This window comes from Cydia pomonella, chromosome 22 (genome assembly GCF_033807575.1).
Source record: "Cydia pomonella isolate Wapato2018A chromosome 22, ilCydPomo1, whole genome shotgun sequence".
Classification (NCBI taxonomy): Eukaryota; Metazoa; Arthropoda; class Insecta; order Lepidoptera; family Tortricidae; genus Cydia; species Cydia pomonella.
In genome coordinates, this window is record NC_084724.1 from 11,824,792 (window position 1) to 11,837,366 (window position 12,575).

General features: G+C 41.6%; 1 protein-coding gene across 1 annotated transcript in view; it reads right to left on the reverse strand.

Annotated features, from left to right (window-relative positions):
- The window catches only part of LOC133530438 (microtubule-actin cross-linking factor 1, isoforms 1/2/3/4/5-like), a 164,446-nt gene that overhangs the window by 41,509 nt on the left and 110,362 nt on the right, over positions 1 to 12,575 (reverse strand). The window contains exons 56-63 of the mRNA XM_061868349.1: positions 11,743 to 11,877; positions 5,684 to 5,923; positions 4,832 to 5,002; positions 4,135 to 4,329; positions 3,672 to 3,803; positions 3,106 to 3,239; positions 1,557 to 1,749; positions 554 to 780 (exon numbers count right to left, since the gene is read on the reverse strand). Coding sequence (XP_061724333.1) covers positions 554 to 780; positions 1,557 to 1,749; positions 3,106 to 3,239; positions 3,672 to 3,803; positions 4,135 to 4,329; positions 4,832 to 5,002; positions 5,684 to 5,923; positions 11,743 to 11,877 — 1,427 coding nt within the window. The remainder of the gene's footprint in view (positions 1 to 553; positions 781 to 1,556; positions 1,750 to 3,105; positions 3,240 to 3,671; positions 3,804 to 4,134; positions 4,330 to 4,831; positions 5,003 to 5,683; positions 5,924 to 11,742; positions 11,878 to 12,575) is intronic.

A 12,575-nucleotide genomic window follows, 5' to 3' on the forward strand; every position in this document is an offset into this window, starting at 1 on the left:
AGAGTCTTAGACTAAAACGACGTTATTCATAAACGCCTGTTAAGTCTAACGAGCAAGTGATAATTGCTTGTATGTCTTTTGACATTTGTGTTTGTTTGAAAGGGACAACATTTAACAGAAGTTTTCTCAAACTTGCAATGAAATGTTGACATGACTTCCTTCAAATTACGTCCGGAAATACTACATATCAGGTGCGATGAGTGAAGATGATATGTAAAGGAATTTCATAAAGCCAACCTTCTTTTATTTTTAAACGTCAAATCGTGACACGTCTAGGCATTCAACCATAAAAAGCTATAAGCAAAATTCTGCCCTTATGTTTTTTTGTTTATTATTGTTATTATTTCAGGTTAAAAAAAAATACAGTTTTTGATCAAAAAGCCTAATGTCAAAGAACTGAAAAACAAGGTCGCAGGTATTTTTATGTTTGAATTTGACAGTCAAAAAACGACCTTGGAGTTTTAATATTTAGAATTTAATTTTGATAATCATTGCTGACCCGATATCGCATCGATGGGAAGCAAGTAATTAAAGCATTGCTCAAAAAACTGACCTGTTATGAGCATTGAAGAACTGCTGCACCAGCGGCAGCGTCTCCGAGGCGATCCGCAGCAGGTCAGCGCCCTTGCTGGTGAGGTCGTTGTACCGCCGCTGCAGCGCGTCCAGCTTGTCCTTCAGCTGCAGCGCCTCGTCGCCGGAGATGTGCTTCATCAGCTCCAGACCGGAGTCCACGGTGCTGTCTACGGCCTCTTGTTTCGAGGCTATCTCCTCGGTTTTTTCCTGGAGAACAAAGTATCGATCAGATTTTGAAACCTACAGTCTAATATACTTACTTTACTCTTTGCCTACAGTATTTGCAATATGTTAAAATTAACAAGTAAATATTGTACAGTCAAGGTATTAAATATCGACAGTGCCAAAAATATGTATACACGACCTTATTGCCCATACATTAAAGTAGTGTGTACTTATGGCACTTTGTTAGTTTCGATATTTAATACCTTGACTGTACATAGATAGCAGCTGTCACACGTGCAACGGTTGAATAATAATTAACTATTAAATAAAAAAAACCCTACGCTATATGCCAAAAAAATCTACTTTATGCCAAAAAATGCCTTATATAATTTTGCAAAGAGCTGATACTCCTCAAACTGCTGGATCGATTTCTATCATAGCTAAGACCCACCGCATGGAAACTCGCTTTCACGTAAGAAAATAGCATCGAAATCGGTCCATCCGCTGAAGAGCTACGATGCCACAGACAAACAAACACTCCTTTTTGCGTCGGGGGTTAAAAATACTGCCACTCATGCCCTTGAGTCTACATGAACGCTAGATGAGAATTTGCTGTAAACTAGTAAAACTAAAGTATATTTAGATGTCACTGATTTACCTGCATATTCAGTTAAATAACTCTTAACGCTCTAAGAATCGCTAATACAAAATGCGACAGCAAAGTTTCAAGAAATATCGAAATTATTGGGTTAAGTAATTTAAGTCGTATTCATCTCTTCATAAAGTTCAAAATTGAACGTGAACATGTCAATACTCACGGCCAGCTCGTCCATCTGCCGCAGCAGCTTCTCCATGTGTACCGGCAGCACCTTCCTCTTGGCGAGGTACTGCTCCATGCCGTCCATCCAGGCCGACAGGTCCTGGTACGTGAGCACCAGGTGCCGCAGCCCCTTGCGCGAGTTGTCCAGCAGCTCGCCGATGTTCAGGCTGTGCTCCACCAGGGCTTGGTATCTGGGGAAAAAGTAAAAAATGTTAATGACTATTTGACTAGTGGCTCTGCGAGCTGTAGACCTCGCGTTAAGCTTAGAAAATGTAAAACTGAAAAATACTTGGTTCGTTGAATCGTTATGAACTCAGAATGGTCTTAAACGCCATAGACGCTATTGGCGCTTAAGCACATTCTGCCAATTTTCACATTTTGAAAAAATTCCAAATACTAGATCGACAAAAAATCTAATTAATCAAAGAATCTGGTCATAAATTTTGACCTGTAGAGGAGAATATCCGGACATACGAAAACAAAATAGTTAAAACGTAAACCTTCACTAACGCTTCGGTCAATGATTATAATATACAGGGACGACTTTGAAAACCAGATACTGAAAAAGTGGTATTGTGGACAAACGAGTATTAATATGTGATGGAGACTTGATGTTGACTTGACTTGTAGGTGCGTCTGGCGGCTCAGAAAGTGACCTTAATCCTTAGCTCGCATGGTTTGTCTCAACTCCGGTCAGATTGGACTACAATGGGTATACCCATACAGTTGTGAGTTGTTCCTAAGAACTTGTTAGAGTTGTTGGAAGGTTATATGTACCTGTCAGTAGCGGCCTGCAGGCGGTCGGCGAGCGCGGCGGCCTCGTCGTCGCCGACGAGCGCCATGAGCGCCGACGCCGTCTCCGTCAGTTGTTGGAAGGTTATATGTACCTGTCAGTAGCGGCCTGCAGGCGGTCGGCGAGCGCGGCGGCCTCGTCGTCGCCGACGAGCGCCATGAGCGCCGACGCCGTCTCCGTCAGTTGTTGGAAGGTTATATGTACCTGTCAGTAGCGGCCTGCAGGCGGTCGGCGAGCGCGGCGGCCTCGTCGTCGCCGACGAGCGCCATGAGCGCCGACGCCGTCTCCGTCAGTTGTTGGAAGGTTATATGTACCTGTCAGTAGCGGCCTGCAGGCGGTCGGCGAGCGCGGCGGCCTCGTCGTCGCCGACGAGCGCCATGAGCGCCGACGCCGTCTCCGTCAGTTGTTGGAAGGTTATATGTACCTGTCAGTAGCGGCCTGCAGGCGGTCGGCGAGCGCGGCGGCCTCGTCGTCGCCGACGAGCGCCATGAGCGCCGACGCCGTCTCCGTCAGTTGTTGGAAGGTTATATGTACCTGTCAGTAGCGGCCTGCAGGCGGTCGGCGAGCGCGGCGGCCTCGTCGTCGCCGACGAGCGCCATGAGCGCCGACGCCGTCTCCGTCAGTTGTTGGAAGGTTATATGTACCTGTCAGTAGCGGCCTGCAGGCGGTCGGCGAGCGCGGCGGCCTCGTCGTCGCCGACGAGCGCCATGAGCGCCGACGCCGTCTCCGTCAGTTGTTGGAAGGTTATATGTACCTGTCAGTAGCGGCCTGCAGGCGGTCGGCGAGCGCGGCGGCCTCGTCGTCGCCGACGAGCGCCATGAGCGCCGACGCCGTCTCCGTCAATTGTTGGAAGGCGCCCTGCTTCGATAGTACGTCGTCGTGCAACGCCTGAAACCAAGTACGCGATCAGCTTTCCGGTAAACAAGGTACAAAATAATGTGTGGACAATAACGTCATCATAAATCAATATATTACGTAGATATGTATGAATGTTAGTTAGTGTGGGTCGAATCTTGAAAGCTAAATTTGACACAATTCCCGGTTTCCGATTGAGCTGAAATTTTGCATACATATGTAAATCGGATGACATGGAGCTGATCTGATGATGGAGACAGGAGCTGGCCATGAGAACTCTTTAATAAAACGACGCAAACTAATTGTGTTTGGTGTTGTTAAAATTGTCTCGGTGAGCATTAGTTGCCTGTGGGAAGAAAAGTACAGTCAGCGATAAAAGCTTGTACCAAAAATGAAATTTTTGTCAATAAATTACATTTAGTTGCACACTGTAACTTTAATTCTGACAAAGGTGTGCCACCGTACCTTGTGCTCCCTGATCTTGAGTTGGATCTTCTCTTCGTCCGTGGGCACGAGCTCCAACGCCTTGACCTTGCGCTCGGTGCTGGTCAGCCACTCCACTAGGGGCTGCAGTTCTTCTTGGAATTGTTTTGCAACCTGCAATGTTACAGTCATTATTATATGTCTAAATAAAATTGATTACAGTAGGAACAAATCCAATTGCTCTGAGTTTTGTTAACGATTTTTAAGACTTAAATTATCATAATTATCAGACCATACACTTGTAAAGTAACGAAAGAAGTTTATATCCGGACAGTTAAGATAGTTGATATTTGCTCAGATCCGTCGTCAGAACGTTTATTATTTATTACCATCATCTCCAACCTGTTTTCTCCCATTGCCGAGCACAGGAATATTCTTGGAAAAGGCCACTGCCCCAGTCCTAAAGTCAATTTATCTAGAAGTGATCCCGCAATTTTGTAAATACCTTCATAGCCTGCTCGAGGTCGAGCATGCGCTGCTGCGCGCCGTCGGTGAGCGCGTCGAAGCGCTGCATGAGCCCCTTGAGCTGCTTCTCGATGGCCTTGCGCTCGCCGCTGTCGCAGCCGGCCGCCACCTCGTTGCCCATCGCGAACAGCGACGACATGCTGTTCTGACGGTCCATCAGCATCTTCTTCAGGAACTGTGTCGGAAACAGACAATATATGTAGTTTGGATACATGAAAGGAGCCTTGCCGCATTCAAATTGCTATGATATGAACGAGGGTGCGGGGTGTTAGGGTCGGCTACGCGCATATAACACCTCTGGAGTTGCAGGCGTCCATAGGCTACCGCAACTGCTTACCATCAGGCGAGCCGTTTGCTTGTTTGCCACCGACGTAGTATAAAAAAAATCACAAGAAACCTCGACAAAAGTAGAATAATTTTCTTCCTCTCTACAGAACATAAAGTTATTGGTAATATGTAATTGGCGCAGTCGGTAGGATGCACTTTTGCACGCTGTGTAGAAGAGCCGAAGCGACCCGACTAGGAAGAAATGTCTAAATTCAACAGTGTTTGCTACACCAATAACTAGAGGACAACAAGTGCTTGCGATATTTCACACTGTATCAGGTTGTAATAAAAAAAATTACATTTGGAAAATGTTTACGGAAAAAAGTGGTTTAGATGAACTACAGACATACCTTCTGCTCCTGCAGCTGCGCCTTGACGACCTTGTAGTCGGCGGAGGGCGGCTTCTGGTTGCGCACCATGTCCTCGGTGTCGGACAGCCACTTGTCCAGGCCGGCCAGCGCCTCGGCGAACTTGCCCGACTGCAGCAGACCCACGTCCAGGCGGCGCTCGCGCTCGTTCATCTATTCAATTATATTAATAAAGATTGAACTATGCGTGCAGATGAGCTTTAGCTTACATAGTTGATGTTACTGTAAAAGTATGGGGGTCAAGATTTGGATTCTGAAGCACATACGTTCTCTTTTACGAGAGGCAAAGTGATGCCATGCAACAACATCTTCATATATTGCGACCAAGTAGGTAATGCCGTGATCTGCACAGAAAATGTAAGTGTACTCAAACTGGCGAGATTTCTTTGGTTTTTACAAGCTTTTATTTAACTTGCCCTGTTAGTATGTATAGGACAAATCTTGCAAGTTAAATTTGACCCACTACCCGGTTTCCGATGAAGCTGAAAATTTGCATACATATGTAAGTCGGGTGACAATGCAATATTATGGTACCATCAAGCTGATCTGATGAGCCATAAGAACTCTGTGATAAAACAACGCAACCTAATTGTGTTTGGGGTTTTTAGAATTGGCTCGATGAGTTAATACTCATCAACTAATGTTGCCTGTGGAAAAAATAGTAGTCAGCGATAAAAGCTTGTACCTAAAATGAAATTTTTGCCAAAAACTTATTCTGCTCAAAAGTTGTCAATGTTTCCAAAGCCCCGAAAGGACCCTCATGAAAAAATCCTTAAAACCAGCAAAGTTTGAATAATGCCCGAATCCAACGATTTCTCGCACAATTGGCCTCACCTTCTCCTTGAGCGCGTTCCACTTGTCGTTCATTTTCTCGAGGTCCTTCTCGAGCTGGTGCGTGGAGACGGAGGCGAGCGCGGAGCGCACGAGCGCCTGGCCGATCTTGTTGCAGTGCGCCACGTTGTGGCCGAGCGGCTCCAGCGTGCGGCGCCGCAGCTCCGCGAAGTCCTTCTGCTGCGCGCGGATCTGCTCCACCTCCGACGACACCGCCTTCAGGCTGCGGACCTGCTCCGAGGCCTGAGGGAAACAAAAATACATATGCTCTGGTAAACACAACTTGTCACTTAGTAACAACAAAGCTATACTTATACTTTTCTTTTGGGTACTAGTACTAGCGGAAAATAAAGACAGTATGATTCTTCTGTCTATTTTTGAAATGAGACAGTCCTGGGCCAAACTAAAGTATGAACCCTTACCCAAGATTACGTTTAAATAGATTGTAAGAAATAAATGAATGTTTGTCTGATAAAAAGGTAGATGCGTGGTATTTAATGAGTCTTTTTTAAAGGCTTTCACTGGTTAACTACCTTGTACACCACGTTACATGGTAACACAGCAACATTTAATACAATTAAGGCATCAACCGGAGATCTAAGCTTAAAAATACATATCGCAGCCTATGTAAAAAATAAAAAAAATAAAATAAAAATAATTTATTCAGTAACTTCATAACTTAACAATATGCAGGTTGGCGTCTCTTTTTAAGTATACAAGATACCTGTGTCAAGAGATACCGCTCTTCCTTACTGGTTTGCTAATTAACAATAACAAAACAATGGTTAAAAGAAACAAAAATTTAACTAAAAAATTAATTAAGTTACATTTAACGTAACAGGAACTTTGAATTTTATTAAATAGAAAGGAGCTAAATAACTAATTGAAGCCACATGTGTGTGTGTGTGTATGTGTGAGTGTGTGTGTATGTGTGTGCGCGCGCGTGTGTATGCGTGAGGTGTATGTGTGGGAGTGTGTGTGTGTGTGTGCGTATGCGTGAGGTGTATGTGTTAGCATTAAACTGTAGCATAGAAGATAGTTGGAAAGAATTGGCGAAATATTACGTGATTTTAACTAATAAATCTTCTATTTCTGCGTAGTTCTTAGTTTTAAGCCAGTTTAATATTTTATTTTTACATTCTTTATTTGTAGAGGAATATAAGTCAATGGCATTATCTATAAGGTTATATAGTTTTGCAGATAGAGCGATATACTGTCTTCTAGCATATGCAGACTTTGTTGGAATGGGGATAACATTTCGTTTCCTTTTCCTTGTGGACCTTGTTGACGTATCCTCTCGACAGTACCTAGTATTTTTATGTCTCCGTAAAGTCACATTCCACACATACAGTTTTCTTACCGATAGGAGGTCACTTACTTCATACAGCTTATCAGTTGGGAACCTGTATGGTTTACAGTACATGACCTTGAGTAAAGCTCGTTGAGCTCTCTCTAATTGAAGGAATTTGGTTTTAGTGGCTCCACCCCACACTGAAATGCAATATATAAGAACCGATTGTGCTAAAGAAATGTAAATTTGGTTGAGAAGATTTTTGGTGGCAATGTGTCTTAAATTTTTAAAAGTCCATATGAGTTTGCGAGTACGTGACATGATCAGCTCTGTATGCATATGCCATGTTAGTCGCTGATCTATCATAATGCCTAGGTATTTAACACAGTCAACTTTAGTGATAGGTGAACAAGAGCAGTTTGATTGATTTAAATCGTTACAATTGTGAATCCTGATTTTATACGTGTGGTCTGGTTGTGTCCTGTTGTATTTTGAGAAGCATATATAGTTTGATTTATCCGTGTTTAGGGTGAGTAGGTTGGCCTGAAACCAGCGCGCAATTTGGGCTAGTCCAATTTCCGCAAACCTACGCACATCATCCCAGGTATCCCCATAAAACACAACCGCCGTGTCATCAGCGTAAGCAATGATGGACCCCCTGCTCAATATGCAGATTGCAAAGTTGATTCATGTATATTAGAAAGAGTGTAGGACCTAATACGCTCCCCTGGGGAACTCCATAGGTTACATCACATTCATCACTTACATGTTTCTCTATTTTGACTCTTTGCCTACGATTTGTAAGATAGTCTCTTAACAAAAATAGAGGAGTTCCTCTGATGCCAATGCTTTCCAGTGTGTTTATAAGAGTGGGTACAGATACGGTGTCGAAGGCCTTTTTTAAGTCTAGAAATACAGTCAGACACTTTTTATTTTTATCAACTATTTCTACTATTTTCGAAGACAGGGATATAACAGCGTCCTCGGTAGAGCAACCTTTTTTAAAACCAAATTGATTAGACGATAAAATATTAAACTTATTTATATAGTTTATAAGTCGGGTGTTAATAAGTTTTTCTAAAATTTTGATAAAGCCGGTAAGACAGATATAGGCCTATAGTTCGACACTAAGTTTCTGTTTCCACCCTTATAAACCGGAGTGATAATAGCTTGTTTCAGAGAATCCGGGAATATTCCATGTTTAAAACATAGGTTTGCCAGATGTGTGATGATGGGAACAATGGTGGCGCTGGCAAGTTTGAGGAATTTGGTGGGGATGTTATCCCAGCCTGGGGCGCTATTAGACTTAAGGTTGGAAAGAATAAGATAGACCTCATTCGGATTGGTGTCAAAAAGTACAAAGGAATTAACAGTAGTATTTATGTGATTGACGTTATTGTTTATTAAGAAATAATTACTATTGGATACGACTGCTTCGGCTAGCGTTTTGCCAACACCAGAAAAATATTGATTAATGGAATTAATAGATGCCTGGGGGCAGGTTCCATAGCTCTCGAGCAATTGCAAGCTATCAGGTTTAGTTTGTTTTCTATGAGTAATTTTATTAATTTCTTTCCACAGATTTTTAGAATTTTTATTTGCTTTACTTAGATTATCTTTATCGTATTTACGTTTTAGTTTTTTAATTAAACTATTGCAATAATTTCTGTATCTTCTGTAAGTAATTTGAAGTGTGATATTTTCAGGATCATTACGGAGCTTCCTTTGCATATTGTTTCTATTTCGGATACATCTTAGAATTCCCAACGTGATCCAAGGCTTAATAATACGGTTTTTGCTCGGAACTATGGTGGTAGTTGTATTTATTTCAAGACAGTGTTTTAATTTGTTTACGATGGCATCAGTAAGACAATTCGGGTTAGTCATGTTTAATAGAGAACCTAGTTTCTCTTTTGATAGGCTAGTCACGGCATTTTCGAGATTGATGATCTTTTTGGTTTTTGGTGGTGGTAAGGGGATATTGGGGCTACCCACATTTAGTAAAACCATAGCGTGGTCTGTAATTGTTGTGTCCAAGATTAAAATATCTAGCATGGAGTTTTCGATGTCAGACTTAATCATTATGTGGTCAAGACACGACTTGCCTCTTGTGGGCAATATATGGCCTGGGAGTATGCCATGCATAGCCAACATATTGAGGTAGTTTAGCCTGTTTGTGCTCTCATAAGTCTGATCAGTAGGTTTATGTACGAGGTTTATGTTTATGTCTCCGGTGATTATGATATTTTTGCAAGATTTGATACACTGTAGGTGTTGGTTTAGGGAATCAATAAATTTTTCGGCATTGTAATTTGACGGTGATCTGTAAATGCCAAGTATTTTTTTATCTGCCAAGGTTATTTCAAGGCACGACGCCTGTGTGAGCTTAATTTCGTTAACATTAACCTTAAGGGTATTTTTAACGTAGGCAATAACTCCGTCGTTTTGATTTAGGTGATGTGTGGTAAAGAATGTTTGATAGCCATTTAAATAGGGTATGGGTTTTTCGTTGTTTAATCTACATTCACTTAAGATAATAATATCAGTGTTAAATTTTAGCTGTGATAGAGTGACTGATAGGTTGTCAAAATTACATAAGATACTTCGAATGTTTTGAGTTATAATGGTGAGGTCCGAAGGATTAAAATTAATATGCTGGGTAACTTCATCATATTTGCATTCAGCCGATTGTGCAATAAGGAGGTTATCTATTTGATTGATTGTTAGGAGGGTGTCATTCATTATCAAATGTATATATGTCGGTAGGGGTAACGAGCGCAAGGGTTTGTAAGATAGCATGTGTATGGTAAGGATGAGATTTTATATTCCGTCGTTTTAGAATGTGTGCGTGAGTGTGTCTGATTGTGGTGTGTGGTTGATTAAGATTCATTGTGAAAAAGTATATGTTGAAAGTGTAAGTGGCTGTTTTACATAATCTACTTTTATAAATTTTATAATACATCAATAATATTTCTATTGATTGACACAGTGGCAAAATGTACAAGCGAATAAGTATTAAGGCGCAGAGAGCACGGCTTAGTATAATACAAACATAGTGATTAAAAGAAAAAGTCACTGTATATAGTCAGGTTTCCAAAAATAAACTCTGGACTTGCGCTTCATTTTGTATGTGTATTACGCGTGAGGTTGCAGTCTTTCTTACGTATACTTTACCAAACGAGGTCCAGCAGTAAACGTATCCTTTGGATTTCGCCAAATCCCGCGCCAAGAACCGCAGCCGGGCAGCCTTGGAGGTGAGTTGTTCGGCTACATATATGGGGGTATTCTCTTGTTTGGTGTATCCAAGATGCTTTGCACATAGTTTGTCGCTCGGTTTGCTCATATTATGTTGTTTACATTTTTGTAGTATATCCGATTTCGTTATGGCCGATACCATTTCCACAACGATAGGCGTGTTTTTCTTGTCCTCTTGTTTAGCGCGCACCCGATGTATGTCCGCTATGTCCGAGGGGGAGATCTGGCAGCCAATCGATGTCGAAAGTTGTAGTACCATGTTGACGAGGTCCTCGCGCGTCTCTTTTTCAAATTTAGGGACATTTTTTATTTCTAAATTATTCTTACGACTGTCCCTCTGCAGGTCCTCAACCTTTTCTTCCAGCAAATTTATGTACTCTTTGTCTTTTTTTCTCTCCATTTCCAAATTTTCTACTTTTTTCTCGAGTTCTTTAGTCTGGGCTGTGAGGAACGCCACTGATGCTTCTATATTTTTATTTGATTCCTTAACTTCCAGAAGGGTAGAATTGATTTTTTTGAATTCATTTCCTTGCGAAAGCCTAAATTCGCTAAACATCTGTCTCATTTCCTCCTTAAAATTATCCAATTCTGTTCCCGGGCTGTCCCGGGTCCTTTTGTTATTTCTTTGGGTGACAAAATTAGGCGGTGTACGTTTTACCTGACTGTTATTGTGTTCGCTCTGCTCCTTGTCCAAGAGCAACGAGTCTTCATCCATATGCAAGTCTCCGAAATCCTTTTGCGCATCCGAATGTTGTTTGTGAGTCATCGTTATTACAGGCGACGAGCGACGAGTACTAGGGCGATATGTTTCAAAAGAGGTGTATGCCGTGCGAGTTAGAGCGCCAGTGGGTGACGTCACAGTGATCGGTTGGAGCGTGCGTGTACAGACCGGTTTCGCTTGCGATGCGCAGCCGCGTTCGAGTACCAGGGCAGCAGAAGAGCGTAGATGTGGAGATCAGTGTTTTGCGCACTTCCGTTGATATTATGCACTCCTAGTATCACTTCTGATTTAATTTACTTTATTTTTATTCTATTTTGTAAAATAATAAAGAAATAGAGGTCTAGACACGTTTACACCTTGTGGTGGTCCGAGGGGAAGAGGAAGCTATGTGTGCAGAATAATTTCAATGCACTCTTAAAACAGTATCTGAATATCTGAAAGCAATCATCATTCAGTGCCGTATCTCGCCGCTGAACTTAGTCGGTAGGATAGGATGTATTTAACCAAAATATCTACACTACTACTAACAGTAACTGTAATTGGAAACCTGTAATTAGGTTCTCTGATACATATTTATGTTAATCTAGATTTAGTTTACTTATGCTGTTGGTTTTCCGAATAAAATCTTCTTCTTCTTCCTCGCGTTGTCCCGGCATTTTGCCACAGCTCATGGGAGCCTGGGGTCCGCTTGACAACTAATCCCAAGATTTGGCGTAGGCACTAGTTTGGCATTAGTTTTCCGAATAAAATAAAACAATAAAATAAAACAGGAGAAGATATGTGGTCCGAGCGTACCTCCTGAACGTCGTCCATGACGGAGTCGTAGGCCTTGTAGAAGGCCTCGAGCTTGCTGAGCGTGTCGTCCAGGTCCTGCTCGCGGGCGCGGGCGCGCTCGTCCAGCTTGCCCAGTTGCTTACGGAGGCCTTCAACCTGGGAACGGACATTTGGTATGAATATTTTTGTATTTTTACTGTCTAACTCGTTGTAAATCACAATAATTTTGTAGAATCTACGTACACCTTGTTTTTTTTTCGTTAATTTCAAGGGTTCATTCCTGAGCTTAAATTTAGTAACTTTCTCAAAGACACCGGTATTCTAATGAATTCCATTTCAGAGATAATCAACAATTTATTTTTATCTTATATGGTCCCTACGTGCGTGTACACTTGCCTTAGGGCATGTTTACATATTGATTAGTGTTTAGTACGAGTTAATGCATTTGCTACTAAACGTAAGTACTATCTCGGACGATCGATGTTTGACATGTCATTGATATGTCATATTTTTCAATTGTTAGTTTGAGTTAAATATGCCCGTGTCCCAACAACGCTATATGCAACATTTAATTACTTTTTATAAAAATTTCAAAAGTAAAAAAAAATAACTATTTTTTTTAAATACCCATGTTATTTAGTTTCCTTAAACGTACTTACTCATGCCCCGAAGTTAACGGAATTCAATAGAAACACCGTGTATATGAGTGTTTTGCTCTCCTCAGACAGAGAAAGTAGAAATAATAATTCATAGTTACTGATCATTCATATTTAAAATAAAACATCCCAATCTCTGTGTCGTGGGCTCAATTTTCCCAGTTATGGGATAATTAGGAAAATATTGGTTGAAATAAA